The sequence below is a fragment of the Hyalella azteca genome, unplaced genomic scaffold (assembly GCF_000764305.2).
Source record: "Hyalella azteca isolate HAZT.00-mixed unplaced genomic scaffold, Hazt_2.0.2 contig14470, whole genome shotgun sequence".
Taxonomy (NCBI): Eukaryota; Metazoa; Arthropoda; class Malacostraca; order Amphipoda; family Hyalellidae; genus Hyalella; species Hyalella azteca.
This window is the reverse complement of record NW_025944352.1, coordinates 357,280-378,942: the sequence shown is the minus strand read 5'-3', so window position 1 is coordinate 378,942 and position 21,663 is coordinate 357,280. Positions and strand designations below refer to the sequence as shown.

At 39.2% G+C, this 21,663-nt stretch overlaps 1 protein-coding gene across 1 annotated transcript in view; it reads right to left on the bottom strand.

Moving 5' to 3' along the window:
* LOC108669614 overlaps positions 1-21,663 on the bottom strand; it is a 47,565-nt gene that overhangs the window by 3,272 nt on the left and 22,630 nt on the right. Inside the window, exons 8-18 of the mRNA XM_018156992.2 lie at positions 21,164-21,247; positions 12,968-13,118; positions 12,252-12,483; positions 11,318-11,421; positions 10,029-10,155; positions 8,707-8,796; positions 7,310-7,538; positions 6,173-6,283; positions 3,865-3,984; positions 1,872-1,982; positions 83-1,448 (exon numbers count right to left, since the gene is read on the bottom strand). Of these exons, the coding sequence (XP_018012481.2) occupies positions 83-1,448; positions 1,872-1,982; positions 3,865-3,984; positions 6,173-6,283; positions 7,310-7,538; positions 8,707-8,796; positions 10,029-10,155; positions 11,318-11,421; positions 12,252-12,483; positions 12,968-13,118; positions 21,164-21,247 (2,725 nt within the window). The remainder of the gene's footprint in view (positions 1-82; positions 1,449-1,871; positions 1,983-3,864; positions 3,985-6,172; positions 6,284-7,309; positions 7,539-8,706; positions 8,797-10,028; positions 10,156-11,317; positions 11,422-12,251; positions 12,484-12,967; positions 13,119-21,163; positions 21,248-21,663) is intronic.

Genomic DNA, 21,663 nt, shown 5'->3' with positions numbered 1-21,663 from the left:
ACACGAATCGGCAACAAGCCTATCCAGGCCTATTCTTCAATGCCGAAGATACTATACTATACGTCTTATGAACACTACTTACGCTAGAGGATCTGCTGTGTCCATGAAGACATTCTCCACGGTTTTAGTTGCAGTCGTCTCTGGTTCAGTCGGCAGCTTCTCGAGAAAGTTACTAGCAATGTTTATCATCCGTTCTGTCTGCTCTCTGCGAACTCCGGAGGAAATCGCGGTGTCATTGGAGCTTGCCTTGATGCTTATTTTCGTTGCTATTATTTCAACAGGAAGAATTCCAAAGCTGCTATTGGATTCGTGGCTATCAACATCAAAATCGCTATCCGCATTGTCAACATTATAAATAACGAGTTTCCTCTGATCACCTTCTAGGTTCTGACTCACGCCAGTTAGGTCGAGTTTTCCCGTATATTCAAATCCAATAGCGACGGTTTCATTCTTTGGAGAACTTGGCGAGACTGTGCTAGCGAATTGTGGCCCAATAAAGTTCCTTTTAACATCTGCCTCGTTTATCGATGCATTAGCTCCACTGTACTGCCGGCGACTTTGATGCCAGCTGGTGCCAAATCTACGTTTAGTATTATTTAATACTAGCGAGGTTCTCGGCGTCACCGCCCCCGAAGCGAGCATTCCCTGCCCCTGACGACGACGACTTGTCACATTAGAGAAGGGTTCAGTGTTGTGGCCAAATGGCACGTCATCGTATGGAGACGGCAGCACCGAATTCGATTCGTTCACAAATTCATCTTTTCTCATCTTGTGGTCTGTTGGACGAGCATAATTGTCTCTGGTGCGCTCAGAGTTTCGATCTGTTGGTCTAGGCCCTGCAATTCTTTTTTTATTTACGATTGATACATGTGAATGATTAAGCGTTTTATTTGTTGGTAGTTCCTCGAATCTTTGAAGACGCAGCCAATGGTTGGATGTGTCAGTAGCATTCATCGCGTTGTACTGATTATTTCTCAAGCGTTTGTTTGGAATAATCGAGTGATAACTTCTGGTGGAGTAGGTTGATCTCGAGCCTGGGTTAACATTTTCACTCGACTCAGTTGCAGTCCGAGTCAACTTTGTTTCATTATCCCCTTTTGCAAACGCGAGAGAATGAAAAGTCTCGATCTCACCGAACTTGATTGTTGACCCCGCGTTGTGGTGATCATTTCCAGAAAAGTTGGCAGTCAGCATTTCCGAAGTTTGCAGCTCACTGCTCTCCGGGTTTGTCATCCGTGATGATGTTTTATCGGAACGCACGATGTTCAATAGCTGATTTGTTGTTATTTTTGTGACGATCACAGCATCGTCAGGGGAGAGGGGTACGGCCATATCGAGTTCCAACTCGACAGCCGTGCTTGCGTTGGCGTTCGACGTATCTCTTCCGCGCTTGGCAATCACTTCAGTCGAATTCCCCTTAGATGCAGCAGCATCGCTTGATGAATTTCCTGCAATGAAAAACATATTTTTCGCATGATAGGATGGATCAAATTACATTCAACTTTACCCTATTAGTGTCCACCGCAATTCCACGTAAAAATTATTAGACAATTCGTATTTAGCAAAATTTTACGAAATTTCCCTCCAAACAATCAACTACTGTAGAAGCCACATATCCCAAAAGCCACATACCCCAACACCCACATATCGCAGCAACCACATACCGCTGAAGCCAGATACATCATAGGTCACGCACCTCAGAAGCTACATGCCACTGGCCACCACGTCCCACAAAAGCCACACGCATCAAACACCATGCACATACCACAGAAGCCACACACATCAAACGCCATGCACATACCACAGATGTGTGTAATGCCACACCCCGCCATGCAACTTGACATTACACACATCAAGCCTCATGCACATACCACAGAAGCCGCAGGTGTAGGCGCAGTGCTTGCGCATGTAGGCAGCGTTCCGCGCGCACTCGCCTCTCGTCGCCCACATCGCGCACTGCGGGTTGAGGTCCGCGCAGGCCGCTGTCGCCGCGACGTCGCAACGGAATAGAGGGCGGGATTAACGAGATTAAATGCACAATTCTATTATCACTTTCATTATGGGAGTGTACCTTTTTATTTATCATTTAAAAGCTATACTCATTCTAGGGATCATAAGAATATTAATCAATTTTTATATTAGATGACGAATTATTGCACATAGTATTTTTATAGCAAAATAAGAATTAGAAATGACAATGAAAAAAGCCTACTGATCGATTTACTGAATCAATTTTTTTTAAATTCCGATAACTGGAATTCAAACATTTCTGTAATCATAAATTTTCATTGCATTGGTAACAGAAGTTTGAGAAGGTAGAAAAGAAGTTGTCGTGGCTATAAATTGGAACTATATACACGCATCTACATCGTCATTTGCGGACGATACAAGAGTGCTGATGATGATCACAGAGGACCTAGACTGCGAGAGGTTACAGGATGGCTTGTCGACAATCTACCATTGGGCCCTAGTGAACAATATGCAGTTCAACGGCACCATGGTTCGAAGTAATGAGATACAGAATTGGCACAGAGACCGGGATGCCGCATCGCTACTTAGCATTAGACGGCACATAAACTATAGGTAAACTCATCTTAGATACCACATTCATTATGCCACACATGGTACCACATTCATGTCACACATCGCTACCACATTCATCACGGTACACATCGTATCACGTTCATCATGTCAAACATCGTTATCATACTCATCATGTCACACATCGCTACCACTTTCATCATGCCACACATCGTATCACGTTCATCATGGCATTCATTATGCCACACATCGTACCACATTCATGTCACACATCGCTACCACATTCATCACGGCACACATCGTATCACGTTCATCATAGCATTCATTAAGCCCGCCCCCAATATTAGTCCTATATAAGGTCGGACGCGCCTGCTTCTGCCGTGGCAGAAGGCCGCTGCCCCGAGAACTTCATTACAAACTTAGCGGCTCGTATTGCATCGAAATTGGAACCTGGAAGCTAATGAACTTCATATAAACTTGCTACAAATAAGTTGCAAATATAATTTCTTCCTAAAATTGAATTAAGTAGCTTTTTGACCCAGATTTTTCTTGTCATAAGTTCACTTTTCGTGTTTATTAAGTCGCGTGAAAAGTTGTTAGCCCGACTGAATGAAGCTGCAGCCAGTCAGGATGAGTGAGGTCAGTGAACGCTCGGACAGAAACGCATGGAGGCCCACTTTTGACGCTTAATTTATTGGGCACATATTGGCTATTTAGCGGACACGTTACTTTTTTTTCAATATGCTAAAGTTTAAAAAATTAATTGGAGTAAATATATTCAATGATTAATTTCTTTTATTGGTTTCAGAATACTTTTTATGAATACTATCTTTTACTGGTTACAGAAATTTAAATTTATTCACATTCCTATGCTTGATCGCGAACGGGCAAAATGTGCTCAAACCTTTTGCCTCCTCAAGACAACTTAAGTTAAAGGCTTCACATATTAAATATTAACGACGGTTATTGTATAAAGGCTTCACATTAGTTAAAGTTAAAAGCTTCACATATTAAATATTATCGACAGTTAATGTATAAACGCTTCACATGAGTGAATGTTAAAGGCTTCACGGTTATTGTAACCATGACCTAAGTGTTGAGTATCCATGTATTGTATTGTAACCATGACCTAAGTGTTGAGTATCCATGTATTGTATTGTATTGTAACCATGTGTTGTATAACTTGTATTGTAATCATGTATTGTATTGTAACCATGACCTAAGAGTTGAGTACCCATGCACCCATGTATTGTATTTTATTGTATTGTAACCATGTATTGTATTGTAACCATGACCGAAGGGTTGAGTATGCGTATAACTCACGACAGTGTCCGCAGGCTGCGGCGCAGTGCACTGCCATCCAGCGCTGGTTTGCAGTGCACTGCTCGTGCTGCGCCCAGAACCCGCAGTCCAGGTGCTGGTCCCGACACGATCTCGACGTGTCTGTGGCGGTACGGGATAACATAGGCTCAGGGCCCATACTTTCAAAAAAAGTAAAGAGATCGTAAGTTCATCAGCCAATCTTTGGCGGCCTTTCAAGCAAAATCCACCAATCATAGACAAGAAAATAGAGCGTATATAAATACTTAGGTTAACTTAGCGAATTTTGAAAGTATGGCCCCAGATCTCTGGCAAGTTTCAGATCCTAGAAGATTTTGACCAGAGAAATTTTCACTTTACATTAAATCAATCAATATTCGCTGGTATTTTATTAAGGCATATACTATAAACTATATGATGAATATGATGAATACGGTTTGTTGAATGACCAACAGCAGAAACGAATTCTCTCAAAGTCGGAACGTCGAATAAAGGTGTAATTTGCGTTGCAACTTAAAAGAATTTTTTTTGAAATATTGGAATGACGAAAGAGGATAAATTATTTTTAAAAAATTCGTAACTGCGTAAGCAATTGAGATAATTGTTAAAAATATAAAAATTGTTCCGATTTAAACGGTTGTTAGTGAGTTGACAATTTCCATTGCAGAAAAAGAATTCGAAATGCGCAGCGATCGGTAACCTTGACAAATAGTGCGGCTGTGACAACGTTCCATAGTACGTACATAGTATGGAAAATCCAGTGTATTCAGAAATTAGGGTAACAATTAATACGACGAATAATCTATATAACGAAAAATCAATGAAAAATTCATTGAAACGTACGGAAAGTAAACCAGACAGCGCACGAATCCAGTGATTTATTGTGTGCATGAATTGTTTGAAAGGTTAACGTCATTAATTACCAACTTGATTACTAGCTTTTGGGCGAATTGACGCAAAATTGAATTAAATGCGAAATTAATGATTTTGTACCAAAGTGTACCTTATTAATGAGACATAAAGATTACAAGCAAATGGTGGTTGTATACTTTTATTCTCATCACAAAAATAGATGACACTTTACCAACGCTTCGAGAGATAACGAAGAAATGATTAACTGCTGTATTAGTGATTAGCTGGTGCATCTAATCAATAACTGTAATAGCGCATGAATTAAATTGGTGTGAAATAATGATTCTTCCGTAGTTAAGTCTATTACCTAATTATAAATATATCCAGGAAGAAAAGAAATTCATTAATAATTGAGGGATTAAAATAAAACAATTTTGATGTCAAAGCCAAGGTAAGTAATTTGCTATTCAGGAGCAGTTAAGTAATGCACGAATGAATCGATGAGAAATTCAGCTACAAAAAAAACTGGACTACTTGAGCTGCAGCTTCTTAAATAACTGATAACGAGTTTGAAATTCGAAAAATATACTTTGAATTAACTTCAGAAATAAATTTGGGAAAAGAAATAAGTAAATGAATAACTAAACAAATATAATTAGTAGACGAATTCGTTTCTTTTAATTAGGGTAACATATATATAATATATGTTTGATATAACTTGAACTTTGAATAAAATTAGTTAAAGAATGAATATTTATGCGCGTAAATTATTTCTAACAAATATTTAGGTCAATAAGCGACTTTGATGTAATCGGGTCAATTGTTAATCAAGCCGTAATCGGGTCGGTGGGCAGCTAAGCAGTATTTGAGTCCGTCAATAAGTAATCGAGCAGTAATTGGGTTAATTGGTAGTTAATCATTTCTAAGGTCAATAGGTAATCAGGATTGATTGGATCATTAGTTCAGGGAACACTAATCAGGTCAAGTGTTAGCGTGCAGTAATAAGACCAACATTCAACTTCCCAAATGAGCCACGCTCTAATTAGTTAAATTAACTAATTAAATTCAACCACTTCTAAATGCTGAAGTTAATCAGTGCATTAATGTTTTAGTGCATTAATGATGAGTTAATCAGTGCCTTAATGCTGAAGTTAATCAGTGCATTAATGCTGAAGTTAATCAGTGCATTAATGCTAAAGTTAATCAGCGCATTAATGCTGAAGTTAATCAGTGCATTAATGCTGAGTTAATCAGTGCATTAATGCTGAAGTTAATCAGTGCATTAATGCTGAAGTTAATCAGTGCATTAATGCAAAAGTTAATCAGTGCATTAATGCTGAAGTTAATCAGTGCATTAATGCTGATTTAATCAGTGCTGCATTAATGATTCAGTGCATTAATGATGAAGTTAATCAGTGCATTAACGAGTCATTAGCTGAGCAGCGATCGCGTCACTGACTGCAGACGCGGCAGGAGGCTGGACAGTGACGCGTCATCCAGGCGCTGTTGTGCTGGCACTCCCCGTCCAGCTGCCAGTACTGGCACTCATCGTCCTGGTCCTGGCACTCGTCTGGGGCACACAAGGGCAGTATGAGGCACTTGTGTGGCACACAAGGGCGTTATGAGACACTTGTGTCATACAGGATATGCTGTGTGTCACACATTTTGATGTGGCACACATTCACACAAGGGCGTTATGAGGCACTTGTAGGAATTAGTGTCATACAGGATGTTGTGTGTCGCACATATGATGCCGTGTTGCTAGTAAGGCATTGAGGTCACATGTGTCGCATTCTGCGTCGCACTAGTCACATTGTGTGTCACAAGTGTCATCTTGTGTGTCACACGTGTCAGATTGTGTGTCACACGTGTCATCTTGTGTGTCACACGTGTCACATTGTGTGTCACACGTGTCACAGTGTGTCACACGTGTCACAGTGTGTCACAAATGTCACAATTGAGTGTCATGCGTGTCATATTGAGTGCCACGTAAGGCGCTGCGTTACGCGCGATGTAACGCGACTGGAACATAGACTGGCATAAAGCAATGACAGTCTTATGAATATTTTCCTAACTGCAAACATAAACAAATAAAGGAAAAAATAATTAATATGAATCAAGGTAACAAGTAAGCTTGAGAATTTATTAATGTTTTTCAGATGCCGTTAATTCAATACATGAATACCGAGGCGAGATTAAAATATAGTGAGGTAAAGAGGAGTAGCTATGAGAGGTCGCCAAGTAGAAGAAACCAAGAAGAAGTTGTTACGTGGTGAAGTCACGTAAAGTTATAGCCTAATGGGGAAAGAGTGAGTACTTGACAATAAGAGTAGCTAAGTAATAGTGAGTAGCTGACTCTAGGGTTGAGTAGCTAAGTAGGAGTGAGTAGCTGACTTTAGGATCGAGTAGCTAAGTAGGATCAAGTAGCTAAGTAGGACCGAGTAGCTGACTAGGACCGAGTAGCTAAGTAGGATCGAGTAGCTAAGTAGGATCGAGTAGCTAAGTAGGATCAAATAGCTAATTAGGAGAGAGTAGCTGCTTCTAGGATCGAGTAGCTAAGTAGGATCGAGTAGCCAAGTAGGACCGGGCGTCTCACACAATGAGTAGCTGATGAGGACGCGGGTGCCCACGTCTCCCTGGACGGCGACGGCGACGCTGACGTTGCTGGAGACGTAGGACGGCAGCACGGCGCGCCCTCTGCTGTAGCTCCTGCTGCTGCTGGGGGGGTACGCCCCCGACCCCCCCTCGTCCACCACCAGCAGGGCGCCGGCGCCCCGCAGCTGAGCCGACGATATTTCCAGCATCACATGCGCGGGGGTTTGGCTCTGCGCCGGAAATGAATCACTTCTAAAATCACTTGTAATAAATAAATCACTTCTAACGAATAAATCACTTCTAATAAGTAAATCACTTCTAATAAATAAATTGCTTCTAAAAATAAATAAATCCCTTCTAATAAATAAATTACTTCTAATTGTAAATAAATCACTTCTAATATATATAAATCACTTCTAATAAATAAATGAATAACTTCTAATAATAAATACATCACTTCTAATAAATAAATCACTTCTAATAATAAATAAATTACTTCTAATAATAAATAAATCACTTGTAATAAATAAATCACTTCTAACGAATAAATCACTTCTAATAAGTAAATCACTTCTAATAAGTAAATCACTTCTAACAAATTAATCACTTCTAATAAATAAATCACTTCTAATAAATAAATCACTTCTAATAAATAAATCACTTCTAATAATAAATAAATCACTTCTAATAATAAATAAATCACTTCTAATAAATATTCATGGGTTTGATGCTTGAATAAAGGTTTGTCTTTCCTAAATTTTTTGTCTTTCCTCGTAACAAGGTGTGAATAGTTTTCTCCTAATATGTACCGAATTAGCAAAACCTTGATTATGAAAAATTATCTTCTCTATATTACTAGGTATATCCTGCAGAAAAATTCACGGCAATTCAAACAATCGGTCGCATTCGCTATGAATTTGAAACGCAGTTTAGGACATAATATATATTTTGTTTAGTTTAGGACATATACTTCGATCTGAAAGAAAACAGTTTATAATCGATGCACATTGAGGCATTCGTAAACTTTCGTTGGGTGGATTAATTTTTTCCATAGCTAATATGTTGATTAAGTTCTTCACAATAAACGAAGAAAATACGTAAAGAGAAAAGGACCGGTTCTTTAAGTAAATATTGCCAGGAAAATTATGGCAATGGAAGATGACGGTCACAAATCGCCCGTTGTGACCACAAATAATTTTCCAACAAATCGTCTGATCTTCAGCCCAATGTATTGAATAAAACATCACTTACAATGGAGAGTCAGAGAAGCGAGGACGAGTCCCTATTGACGTTTTAAAAAATCTCTCAAGTTCTAATCCAAATTAAATTTATTTATTTTTCTGCATTTGAAATCACGAAGTGTTAATGTTGTCATGGCCTGAACAGCGTTGAGCTCACCTGGAAGTGGTACTCGCACATGGTCCAGCGATCAGCAAGTACCTCCAGGGAACCAGAGCGTTCATGCCCAGGTCCGCCCAGCTTGAAGACCTGGAATGATCAAACAAGTTGACCAAGCAGGCTGAACATCAACAAACAAGTTGACCAAGCAGGCTAAACATCAACAAACAAGTTGACCAAGCAGGCTGAACATCAACAAACAAGTTGACCAAGCAGGCTGAACATCAACAAACAAGTTGACCAAGCAGGCTGAACATTCGACTTGTGTCCCCAATAACTGCAGCGTGAGAATGGATGCAATTTGTTTAGAAAATAAAAATTGCTTTGTTAGAATTGGAAACCGATTTCAAGCATCAGGTTGATGCAGGCAGGCAGGCTGGTATTGGAAGAACTAAAAATTATGTTATACATATACAAACATCAACTCAATTTGCAAAAATTCATAGAGTTCTATTATGAAACAATCTTAAAGGTAAGAAATTAATGGTAATAAAATGTGCAAATAATAATACGATCACAGCTACAAGAGAAGGATATTAAGTATTTTTGCTGAATAGATGACTGATAAAAGATTTGATACTTAAGTGGAATTATTGAGAAGTCGTCAGTTCATTAATGTAGAATTTTTTTCCCCGAATAACATTTAAACAGCGTAACACGAGAATATCAAAATATTCGTAGAATTCGTACGGGAATTTTAATGGAGAAACAACGCCTAATAATTCGATGAAGTAAAATATTCCCAATGATATTAAGTAATGCAATGAAATCAAATATTACCATGCCTAATCTTGACGGAAAATAGCGCTCAAATCAAAAAGCTGAACTGAAGTTGACACGAGGACGCAAATGCTTTTGGAATAAATCCGATGCTAGAACAAAAGCAAATTGAATGGTAATATTATTAAGTTCAAATCTTGCAGGTAAATACAGAATGTTAAGTGAATTTCGCCGTGTTTTTCTCGAGGTCCGTATTTACAGTGCCCGAGTGTATTTAGGGAAGCGATGGAGGTAAAATGAACGAAGATCACAAACCGAGTACCACACAAATAATTGAAAACTGAATAACAATGCAAATATACGAGTAATAGTCGAATATACGAGTAATAGGGTGAACTAATAGGTCTTATTGACGGGAGCTATGAAGAAAAGAAATAGAATCCTAAAATAAAAGATTAAAGTAGTAATGAAAAAAAGTGGCAAATCGGTAAAATGTCAATTATTAGCATAGGTAAAAATGTAAATTCTACTTCAAAAAGACAAGTTACTTTTTGAATTTGTATTCCAATTGACATAGAAATAAAGTTAACGGGCAAGCAGACCTTATGGCAGGGCGTGGTGACGGTGGTGATGGTGAGGAGCAAGGGCTGAGACCCTGACAAGATGTGGGCTGACCCTGAATTTGGCAGCATTGCCACGGGCTCACGGGGGTCTGCAGATCCGCAGTACCTGCGTAGGGTCACGGGTCTGACTTGATGGAATCTGATTTACTGAAGGTCTTAGAACAGTGGTCTAATTTACTGAGGTTAAATGTACAGTGGGTCCAAAAAGTATCCGACACAAATTAAAAACTGACGTAATTAAAGCTTATCAAACAAAATAACATGAATAAATAGTATTCTAAAGTAAATTTACATGGGAAATATAAATATCATATCAAAACAACAATATCATTAAATGTTGACTTGATAATTGCAATTTTGTTAAAATTAACGTTCAAAATAATAAAGTTTTTCCTTTGTGTCGGATAGTTTTTGCACCTAATGTACTTCACGTCGTTTCATCCACTTTGGTCTGGTTTACTAGGGTCTCCTCTAAGATGTCTGATTCCAGCTACCATTCATGCGAAGTCAAATTGACTGCTAGTCTTTCGTGTCTTAGGAGTGGCCGCTTGTAAGAACAGGCAAAGCAAATCTTGAATAAATTTCTACATTACCTTCCATTAATATGGTAATAAAGTTGTATGTTATATTATATTATATAAAATATATAAAATCATAACGGTCTTCTATCATTCAAAATCCTTCGCAAGGAAATAAGATATCTTGGATGCTTCTATATGATTAGCTTGAAAACTGTTCTATAGGCCGCCGACTATTGCTACCAAGTTTCAGTTGCAACAAATTACACCACTTGCACGTCTGGAACTTAGCCCCTCCCGCCGTATGTCACTCTACGGAAACATAACTTCCAACTTAAATTATACGTAAACTATTGAGTGTAGCAACCTGAGGACGTTTGTACGCAACAGAGAACATTTTAAAGTTAAACTTCCAACTTAAATTATACGTAAACTATTGAGTGTTGTGTAGCAACCTGAGGACGTTTGTACGCAACAGAGAACATTTTAAAGTTGTCGTACGTGGCGGCAACCATCAGTGCAAGTAATTTTGCGCTCACTAGAACCTATCATTTTTGGGAAGTAGGCTTGTGACAATATTGCTCCGGTTACTCGTGTCAGGCGGTAGAGGGTTAATTCACACAACTTATTGCGTCCCGCGCACTCGCGGCCGTGGTGAGTGGATAGACTAGCGCGCTGATTGCTCTACCAAGACGCGGCGCTCTGCCATAGAATATTTTTAATTGGGTACAGAATTACAGAAATAAATACCTGGAGCAGTTGCCGTTAGGTAGGCACAGCTGTAGAGGGCACGCATCTCCTGCAGGTACCTGCTGCGACTGCTGCAGGAACACTTCAAGCATTGCAGGACTGGCCTGCAATGGCAATTATTTTAATTCTCACGAGAAAACGTTCAGAGGATTCCATATGCACCATAGAAATAAAACTGAAATAAAATCGAAGAGATGATGTCTTCAAGGTATCGTAATTTATTACCGCATGTTAAAAAAATGAAAACATAACTCTGTAATGTCCGTAACGCTTTAACCTGTGAATGCAAGTAAGAGGAAATGTGCAGCAGTGCTCTCATGTACATAATGAACTGAGCAAGGAAGAGAGAATACAAACGGAGGTTAATATTAAGATAAATATCGCTTGCTATTTGATGACATGCATACGAAAAGAATAGGAAATCTTATCAGACTAAGTCATTATTTCCAACCAATAAATACATGTAAATGAGGATCATTATGTCTGTTGGCTCAGAGATAACTCTTGGATGTCAATCAAAGCGCACAAGTTGGGAAAATAGCTGCTACGAACTCCTTCATCACTCGAAGTATTTGCGATGAAGGGATATGCATCATGAGAACTACTTGAAGGAACTACGGAAATAAACACTCAAGTCTGAGCCTTATGTGATAGAACACATTTATGGACATCTGTCATTTAGAGAAGCAGTTTGCAAGTATACAATTTTCGCGTCATGTAAATTTTCCATACCGTGCGGTGTAACTGAGATTTTTTGGTCTGAATAACGTATACGTAAGTCAGTAGAGCTGTAAGGATCGACAGTCCAGATTTATTAAAATTACCGTATGTTTCGCCCATATACTTAACTTAATTGAGTTGCACGGCGCAGCTGAAGGACCGCGCGTCATTACCTTGAGTTGCACGGCGCAGCTGAAGGACCGCGCGTCATTACCTTGAGTTGCACGGCGCAGCTGAAGGGCCTCGCGGGTTGCGCAGGATACCCCGGGCTAAGGACATAGGTGGAGGACCCGTTCACGATGCGGCGGCAGCAGCCCTCGATGTCCTCGAAGTGGAGACGCGCCTCAAAGCCCCGGTGCCCCCCGAGCTCCCCGTTGAAGTTGAGGACCATCGTGGGGCCACGGGCGCGGTATTGGGTCCCCGTGGAGATCTCCTGCCCACACATTCTGGTGGGACGGAGCCCGATATTGTATTAGCCAGTCACCTACAGCTACATTAGAATTAGCTACAGTTTGTCAACTGGAAAATATTGTTACATTGCACGACCAATCAATAGGCAGGCATGGTACACTGGAGGTTGATCGCAGTAATATATTATTGGTCACTACGTATGATTTATTAACAGAATTTTTTCGAGGTTATACTCGCTTTCCATTAGTAATTACCTCAAGCCGAAAACTTAAGTTCCTTGCGATGAACAGCATGACAATCACCTATCTTTCCCCACTGCTTCAAGACTCGCACTTCTCCGTCGCTCGGAAGCATGCTCCTGATTTCGAGCCGGTCCTTCCTCACTCATTCAAGACTCACATTTCCCTATCTCTTGGAGATTCGCACGTCTCTCCTTAGCTCTAAAACTCACACTTCCCCGTCGCTCGGGAAGTCACTCCTGATCTTGAGGCTGTCCCTCCCCACTGCTCCAAGACTTACACTTCCCCGTCGCTCGGGGAGTCCCCTCTGATCTCGAGGTAGTCTGAGGTGCAGTGGCCGCGAAAGTCGCGGGCGCCGAACTCGAAGTCGAGCAGCGTCAGCACCGGCGCCCTGCACTCGTCGCTGCGCACCACCCACACGCACCACGTCTCTGCACGACGTATTACGTACTAAACCTACTAAACCACACGCACCACGTCTCTGCACGACGTATTACGTACTAAACCACACGCACCACGTCTCTGCACGACGTATTATGTACCTACTAAACTATACGCACCACGTCTCTGCCCGACGTATTACGTACTAAACCATACGCACCACGTCTCTGCACGACGTATTACGTACTAAACCATACGCACCACGTCTCTGCACGACGTATTACGTACTAAACCACACGCACCACGTCTCTGTACGAAGTATTACGTACTATACCACACGCACCACGTCTCTGTACGAAGTATTACGTACTAAACCACACGCACCACGTCTCTTTACGAAGTATTACGTACTATACCACACGCACCACGTCTCTGTACGAAGTATTACGTACTATACCACACGCACCGCGTCTCTGCACGACGTATTAAGTACTAAACCACACGCACCACGTCTCTGTACGAAGTATTACGTACTATACCACACGCACCCCGTCTCTGCACGACGTATTACGTACTAAACCACACGCACCACGTCTTTGTACGACGTATTACGTACTAAACCACACGCACCACGTCTCTGTACGAAGTATTACGTACTATACCACACGCACCCCGTCTCTGCATGACGTATTACGTACTAAACCACACGCACCGCGTCTCTGCACGACGTATTAAGTACTAAACCACACGCACCGCGTCTCTGCACGACGTATTACGTACTAAACCACACGCACCGCGTCTCTGCACGACGTATTAAGTACTAAACCACACGCACCGCGTCTCTGTACGAAGTATTACGTACTAAACCACACGCACCAAGTCTCTGCACGAAGTAATACGTACTCAACCACACGCACCGCGTCTCTGTACGACGTATTACGTACTAAGCCACACGCACCACGTCTCTGTAAGATGCATTACGTACAAGCTACACGCATCACGTCTCTGCATGGTTTATCATGCACTAACACATACACGACATATTATGCATTAACACACCCGACATTACGTTTTAACCAATACGCACCACGTCTCTGCACGCCGTATAACCTATCAGTCCACAGCGATACGTCTCGGCACGACGCATTCCGTATTAACATACAAGCTTTTTTCCTGCTCAAGTAAGGTATTTGAACATTTACTCATTGCATTTTTTTTGTGATGGTATTTTCCTCCTGAAACACACATCTTACAACTCATTTAACTCAATGGCCTATATGAAACGTATTCTCGCGGACACATTAAACTCAAAATTCAGCTTTAACGCATACTGCTGCGTCAGAGACCACGAGGTGACAGCAAAGTCAACGTCAGCGCATTTCCTGTACATTTTCCCCACCCGCTTTGTATATCCACTTGATGAAAGGAATCGTGTTGTGCGAAACTTTGAATTGCCTACAGGTTATTACTGCGTCCCAAGCCATTGCATGCATTGACCCTTTATTAACCTTTCGTAATGAAGGGCCGTTCATATTTCATTGTGGTTTGCATAGCGTGGGTCGATGCCAGTTTAATTTCAGTTCATATTTACTGGGTAAAGGAATAATAGAAAATCTATCATTGATGTTCAGGTTGATTGATTGGTTTTAATTTCAAAATAAGTACATATTAACTTATTGTTAAATAAAAAAATCCTAACTCAATTTAATTATAAGACGAAAAAGATGCTTCGACACGAGAGGAACGTTCATTACAGAATTTTAGCAAACAAAACACCGTAAATTACGTTTCAGTATCGTGGAAGAGGATTGCTTCTAAAGTAATCCAAGGTATAAGTAAATGCGATTAAAAAGCAACAAACTATTATAACTACTATAAAGCAACAAAACCATTATAACTGAGAAGAATACTAAGTCACTATATTGTGTAGAATGCCGCTCTATCTCAGTTTTATACGTGCAGAAAAATTTTCATTACAAGGAAGCTAATATTTATTATTGTAGTCACCCTTGTTAAGGTCGGACCGCCCACTGCTAAAGTCATCAGTGCGCGGCAAATCTCAATAAGTGGCCAGCGCTCTGCACTGAGCACACACGAGCATGGCCTACGATGCATATATATGTAGAAAAAAAAAACTATGGCGAACACTTAATTTGGGAATTGAAACTTTTTTATTGTTTGGTCCGGAAAATAATTTTTTCACTTTCTACTTTACTATTTATTTTACTATAAATATTTAATAAGGCAGGTCACTCATAAACTTCCGATTTTGTAAAGGGACGTTTTTATTGCTTATGTGATGCTCTTACTTTTTCATGTATGATTGTTTACCATAATTGTCAACGTCAAGAGTTGGCGACGTTTCAATTAACCTAAACTCCAATTCCTTTAATACTAAACTTCTTAACGGAAAGAAGTAATTTCATTCATTGAAACAATGGTAAATTCACCTTAAATCAGACTTGGATTTAACCAAGAATATTTTAAATTGTACCTGATTCCTTTAATACGTATATGAGATCAGTATCCTGAAATGAAAAAAAAAAAAGATTTCTTGTTCGATTTATTGTTACTGTTTTGAGCTCTCGAGCGCAACTAAAAATATCGTTTAAAGGTAAAAGGACAGTGGAAGTTTCAGAAGAACTCCACTAGTCGCCCAGCAAGAATCAAGTGGTCTTTACAAATGTTCGTTTATTGTCAATAAATTAATTGTGATTTGACTGCATGGAGGTGTTTTCCTATATAATTCCGCTGTAGCAAGTTAAAACTCACGCCAAAGAATATAGACGGCTTGTTTCGTTGCAAGTTTTTGCTACGAACTTGATTGACATATATATGGTACACTACGGCATATATATAGTATACACTCTGAAAAATATGATACACCTAGGCACATATGGTACACTTTGAAACACATGGTACACTTGGACACATACGAGGCACTCTGAAAAATATAGTATACCCGCAGTCACATCTAGTACATTTTGACATATATGTTACATTCTGACATATTCGTGGCACTCTGACAAATACAGTGGGGGGAAATAAATATTCGTACACTTGAAAAATCGTATTTTAATGTATGTAAGTACACAAACTTAACAGGAAAAGTGATTTAAATTATGTATAGAGACGCATAGTATTCAAAAATACTATCAAAAGAAATTAAATCTCAATGCAACAAAAAACAATGCAACATGTTCACTATTCGGGTGAAAAAAGTATTCGTACAAAACAATAAATCCGCATTATTTTAATTTAATACTTGGTTGAAAATACCCCTTATTCAGCTCAACAGATACCAGTCTATTTCTATACGTCTCGACCAATGATTTGCAGATGCTGACTGGCATTTTATACCATTCTTCTTGGCACACCACCTTAAGATTCTCAATGTTTGTTGGGGACCTTTTCTTAATTTGAATCTTCAAATACCGCCACAAATTTTCAATCGGATTTAAGTCCGGCGACTGGCTTGGCCATTCCATAACGTGTACATTTCTATTAGCGAACCATTTCTTTGTGGATCTTGCAGTGTGCTTAGGATCGTTATCCTGCTGGAAAATCCAATCACCAGGTAGGTGCTGGAAAATCCAATCACCACCAAACTTTACAGTAGGCACAGTGTTCTTTGGAAGGTAGGCTTCACCGTCTTTCCTCCACACATGGTGACGATAATTTCGACCGAAAAGCTCAATTTTTGTTTCGTCCGTCCAAAGAACCTTTTCCCAAAAAGCATAGTCTTTGTCCTTATGCTCCTTGACGAATTTCAGCCTGGCATCTCGATGTCGTTTAATTAGGAGTGGGGTCTTTCTTGGGGTGCGTGATTTTAATTCGTTTCTGTGAAGTTCATTGCTTATCGTTCGTTTGGTTACTTGAATTCCTGAGGCACTCAGGTGACTTTGCAACTCTCCTCGAGTAATCTGTGGATTTCTTGGATTTTTCGTCCCAATAATCTAGCAGATCGTGCATAAATCTTCCTAGGAGCACCTGATCGTCTTTGGTTTTCAACGCTGTCACGGGTCTTGAAGCGTCCAATGAACGAAGCAACTGTACTAAAAGGAACATTCAAGTGGCTAGCAATCTTCCTATAACTTTCTCCTTCCTTCCAACGCGCCGGACTTAAATCCGATTGAAAATTTGTGGCGGTATTTGAAGATTCAAATTAAGAAAAGGTCCCCAACAAACATTGAGAATCTTAAGGTGGTGTGCCAAGAAGAATGGTATAAAATACCAGTCAGCATCTGCAAATCATTGGTCGAGACGTATAGAAATAGACTGGTATCTGTTGAGCTGAATAAAGGGTATTCAACCAAGTATTAAATTAAAATAATGCGGATTCATTGTTTTGTACGAATACTTTTTTCACCCGAAAAGTGAACATGTTGCATTGTTTTTTGTTGCATTGAGATTTAATTTCTTTTGATAGTATTTTTGAATACTATGCGTCTCTATACATAATTTAAATCACTTTTCTTGTTAAGTTTGTGTACTTACATACATTAAAATACGATTTTTCAAGTGTACGAATATTTATTTCCCCCCACTGTATAGTATAACCAGTCGCATCTAGTACACTTTGACATATATGTTACATTCTGACATATTCGTGGCACTCTGACAAATATAGTATAACCATGCAGTCACATATACCGGTAGTACACTTTGACATATGTATATGCTACATTTTGACTCACGAACTAATTAGTAGGTATATACATGCCACTTATAGGTGACACACGTACGCCGTTCATGGAGGTGCGCGAGCCAGGAGGCATATATGCCACTTATGAGTGGTAAACGATACTAGTGCGTGGCACTCATGCAAGCACTCATGCATGAACATGCCGCTCGTGAATGGTTTAAGAGGCGTGGAGCATAACGATGATTTACGTCTTCTAGACGACACTTGACGACGAGTATAGCAGACTGACGCAGACTAACTATGGCAGACAGTTTCGGTCTCGTCGGACACGAGTAAAGAATCGATAAGACCATGAGTGCAGCATCGATAAGACAGCGATAAGAAGAGCAAGAAGACAACAAATGTGGCATCGATAAGACAGTGATAAGAAGAGCAAGAAGACAACAAGTGTGGCATCGATAAGACAGCGATAAGAAGAGCAAGAAGACAACAAATGTGGCATCGATAAGACAACGATAAGAACGTCAAGAAGACAACAAGTGTAGCATCGATAAGACAGCGATAGGAAGAGCAAGAAGACAACAAATGTGGCATCGATAAGACAACGATAAGAACATCAAGAAGACAACAAGTGTGGCATCGATAAGACAACGATAAGAACATCAAGAAGACAACAAATGTGGCATCGATAAGACAACGATAAGAACATCAAGAAGACAACAAGTGTAGCATCAATAAGACAGCGAGAAGAAGAGCAAGACCACAAATGTAGCATCGATAAAGGTGCGATAAGAGCAAGAAGATAACAAATGTAGCATCGATAAGACAGCGAGAAGAAAAGCAAGAAAACCACAAGTTTGGCATCGGTAAGAAATTAAAGAGAGAAGAACAAGACAAAGATCGAAACGCCATTATTATTTCATTGAATTCTTTAAATTTTGTTCATAGCCGTTTTTGTAAGTGAATATTACTTTTTGTGTCTTTTCTTTGATAATATTTAATCTTATTCATAGTTCCTCGATCCAGCAGTATTCAACGTACCCTCAAAGTTTTGCTATACCAGATGTCACTATAATCACTATGTAGAATAATTAGAATAATGATCGTCAGTGACTATAATCGCTATGTAGAATAATTAGAATAATGATCGTCGGTGTAGCGTCGATTAGCGTTAAGACAAACGAAACGTTTATAAATTCAGTATGAACTTTGAAAGTCCCGTTTTAATCAAAAACGAAGCAACGTAAAAATATGCGACGATCTCTACCGCTGTGCTTTGCAATAAATTTGTATTTTTATAATTGCAGTCAGATCCGTTCAGAATTGAGGGCAGCGTGAGCCGTTTGTCAGCGCAAAATTAAGTACGTTTGAATTGTTTTTCTACGTTTGAATCCGTTTTACTGGAGTCATTTACTTTTTAGTTTACTGGATACTGGAGTATCCAGTATCCAGTCATTTACTTTATACTTTACATATAAACTGAATTTACATATAATTTACATATAATTTACATATACTTTACATATTTACATATACTGGAGTCATTTACTTTTTACGTTGGAATCCGCTCACTTGGACGCAGATGAAGTGTCGATCCGGTTTTTCTCAATTAAGTCAGTTGCTATCGATATCAGTATCTTGCAAACTGAAAAGCATATTTTAAAGGATAGAACTTCTCGTATCGAATTGTGTGAAAGACTGACGGTTTCTTTGTTTTCAATGATTTAGATACTCGCTGGAATACTTCTACTTATATAATTAACAATTCGTTATAAAAAATGCATATGAAGTAAAAATAAATGAAATAATTTATCAATTTTTAGGTGCTGCACACCGCGGGTGGAAGTGCGATAAAATTTCCTATTGAGAATTGCACACGCGGTATTGCCGATGATAAATCATAATAGCGAATAAGTTAGAGACTGCCGAATAATCTTCGGACAACTATATGATAGAATTTTCTGCAATAAATATATTTTTATTACATTTATTATTGTTTTTTATTATGTTTAATTTGATTAATTTGAAGTTGTAGAAATCAAATGAATAGAGGCTACCAAAATAGAACAGCAATCTAATCAAAGTGAAGGCGCACGTCATGAAATATGATTTACGTAATCCCGATGTCTTGGTAAGTGCAGAACTGCTACCCTACTGCTGCCCAGGGCCTATAATTTCAAAAAAAGTTAAGAGATCGTAAGTTCATCAGCCAATCATTGACGGCCTTTCAAGCAAAATCCACCAATCACAGACTACTATGAAAATCATTTAATATGTATTCAACATGATTTGAAAACGTTCAGCGAGTATAAAACGAAGTTAAATCACCACTGAAAATTTCGATCACAGAAAAAGCGTCTACTAAGAGTATTACAAATATAAGAAACAAGCCAAACAAAATATAATTTAAACAAAAATTTGTTTGATAATTATCTGCTACATCTTTGACTTGCAGACAGATCGATAGAATAAGTAGAAGTGTGTTTAGTTTCGATTATAAGATTTGTAGCAGACAGACAGACAGACAGACAGACAAACAAACAAGAAGTGAAGTTAAAGAGAAGTGTTGTAAATAATAATAATTATAATAACACTCACTCACCTCATAAAAGTAGTAGGAGTGCTGGGCCCATACTTTCGAAAAAAGTTAAGAGATCGTAAGTCCATCAGCCAATCATTGACGGCCACGCAAGCAACATCCACCAATCATAGACAAGAAAATAGAGCGTAAGTACTTACGTTCACTTAATTAGCGAGTTTTGAAAGTATGGCCTCAGAACTGAAGCGACAGTAATTAATATATTGCGCTAACGTATTTTCAGAGCAAGCAAATTCTTCATTGGAAAAATCATGTAAATCATGTACGGAAATTCATTCATATTATTATTAAATGTTAAATAAATCAATATTACGATTTAAATATTAATGTCTTTTCTTCTGTATTAATGTACGTAAACGAATGTAATGTTTTGTTATGTAAATGTATTAATTAATGTATGCCGTTTGTGACCACTTTTTATTATTTTCAATTATTTTTTTCTAAATAAATGACATTCATGTGCCTAACTTGTGCTGGCGTAACATAATCAATTCTATCCTTGTTCCGGTAAGGCAGGGCAGCCTTTTCCAAATGAATTAGACGGCCGTATTTAGGTCGCTACTAAAACGGCACTGCATGGTATGGCGACGGCATAAGCAGCCAACCGATAGTGGTAGCGCCAATATCGTAGCGATGCCACATTGCCCATCAATGCATGCTGCTGTCGAGAGGCTAATAGGCAACGGCACAACGCCAACGAGTAACCCTGATAAGGCACCAAAATTGTCTTTCCATCACTGTTCACTACCGTTGCACTGTTGCGGCATACATATACGACCGTAGATTGTATGCGGTGGTAAGCAATGCAAGCGTTAATTTTTAACTGGGTCCTGTGCAACAGGCGTGCTCACCCTTATCGTAGTTGTAGGGGTAGTTGGGGGAGCGGATGATGGTGTCGTAGGCGACAGTCTTGCTGCAGGGTGACAGGAGGTCATCTGTATCCACAAATAAAATACAGTATTATATTCAACCTCAAGTATCGCACTTATTCATTAAGTATTGCACTAGATTAGGAAACAATTACGACAAAAACTGACTGGCAAAAACTTCATCACATTGGCGTTTAGGTGAACATCGTGCAACCTTATTGCATAATTGATAATTTGTTCTTGATTCCAGTGGTGCGTGAAAAATCTAGATAACTGAAACTTGAAGATTTAATTGAGAATCAATCTCATCGATTGAGTTTTGTAAACTTGTACATTGAATTTAAGCGAAATATGTCTTCTGTATTGCTGACCTTCACGATAGAACGGCTCACTTGAGATTATCGGTATGAGATCTTATGAAATAATGAAAATAATCACTACCTCAAATTACTACATTTTTACTGGTTAGGCCTTCTAAACAT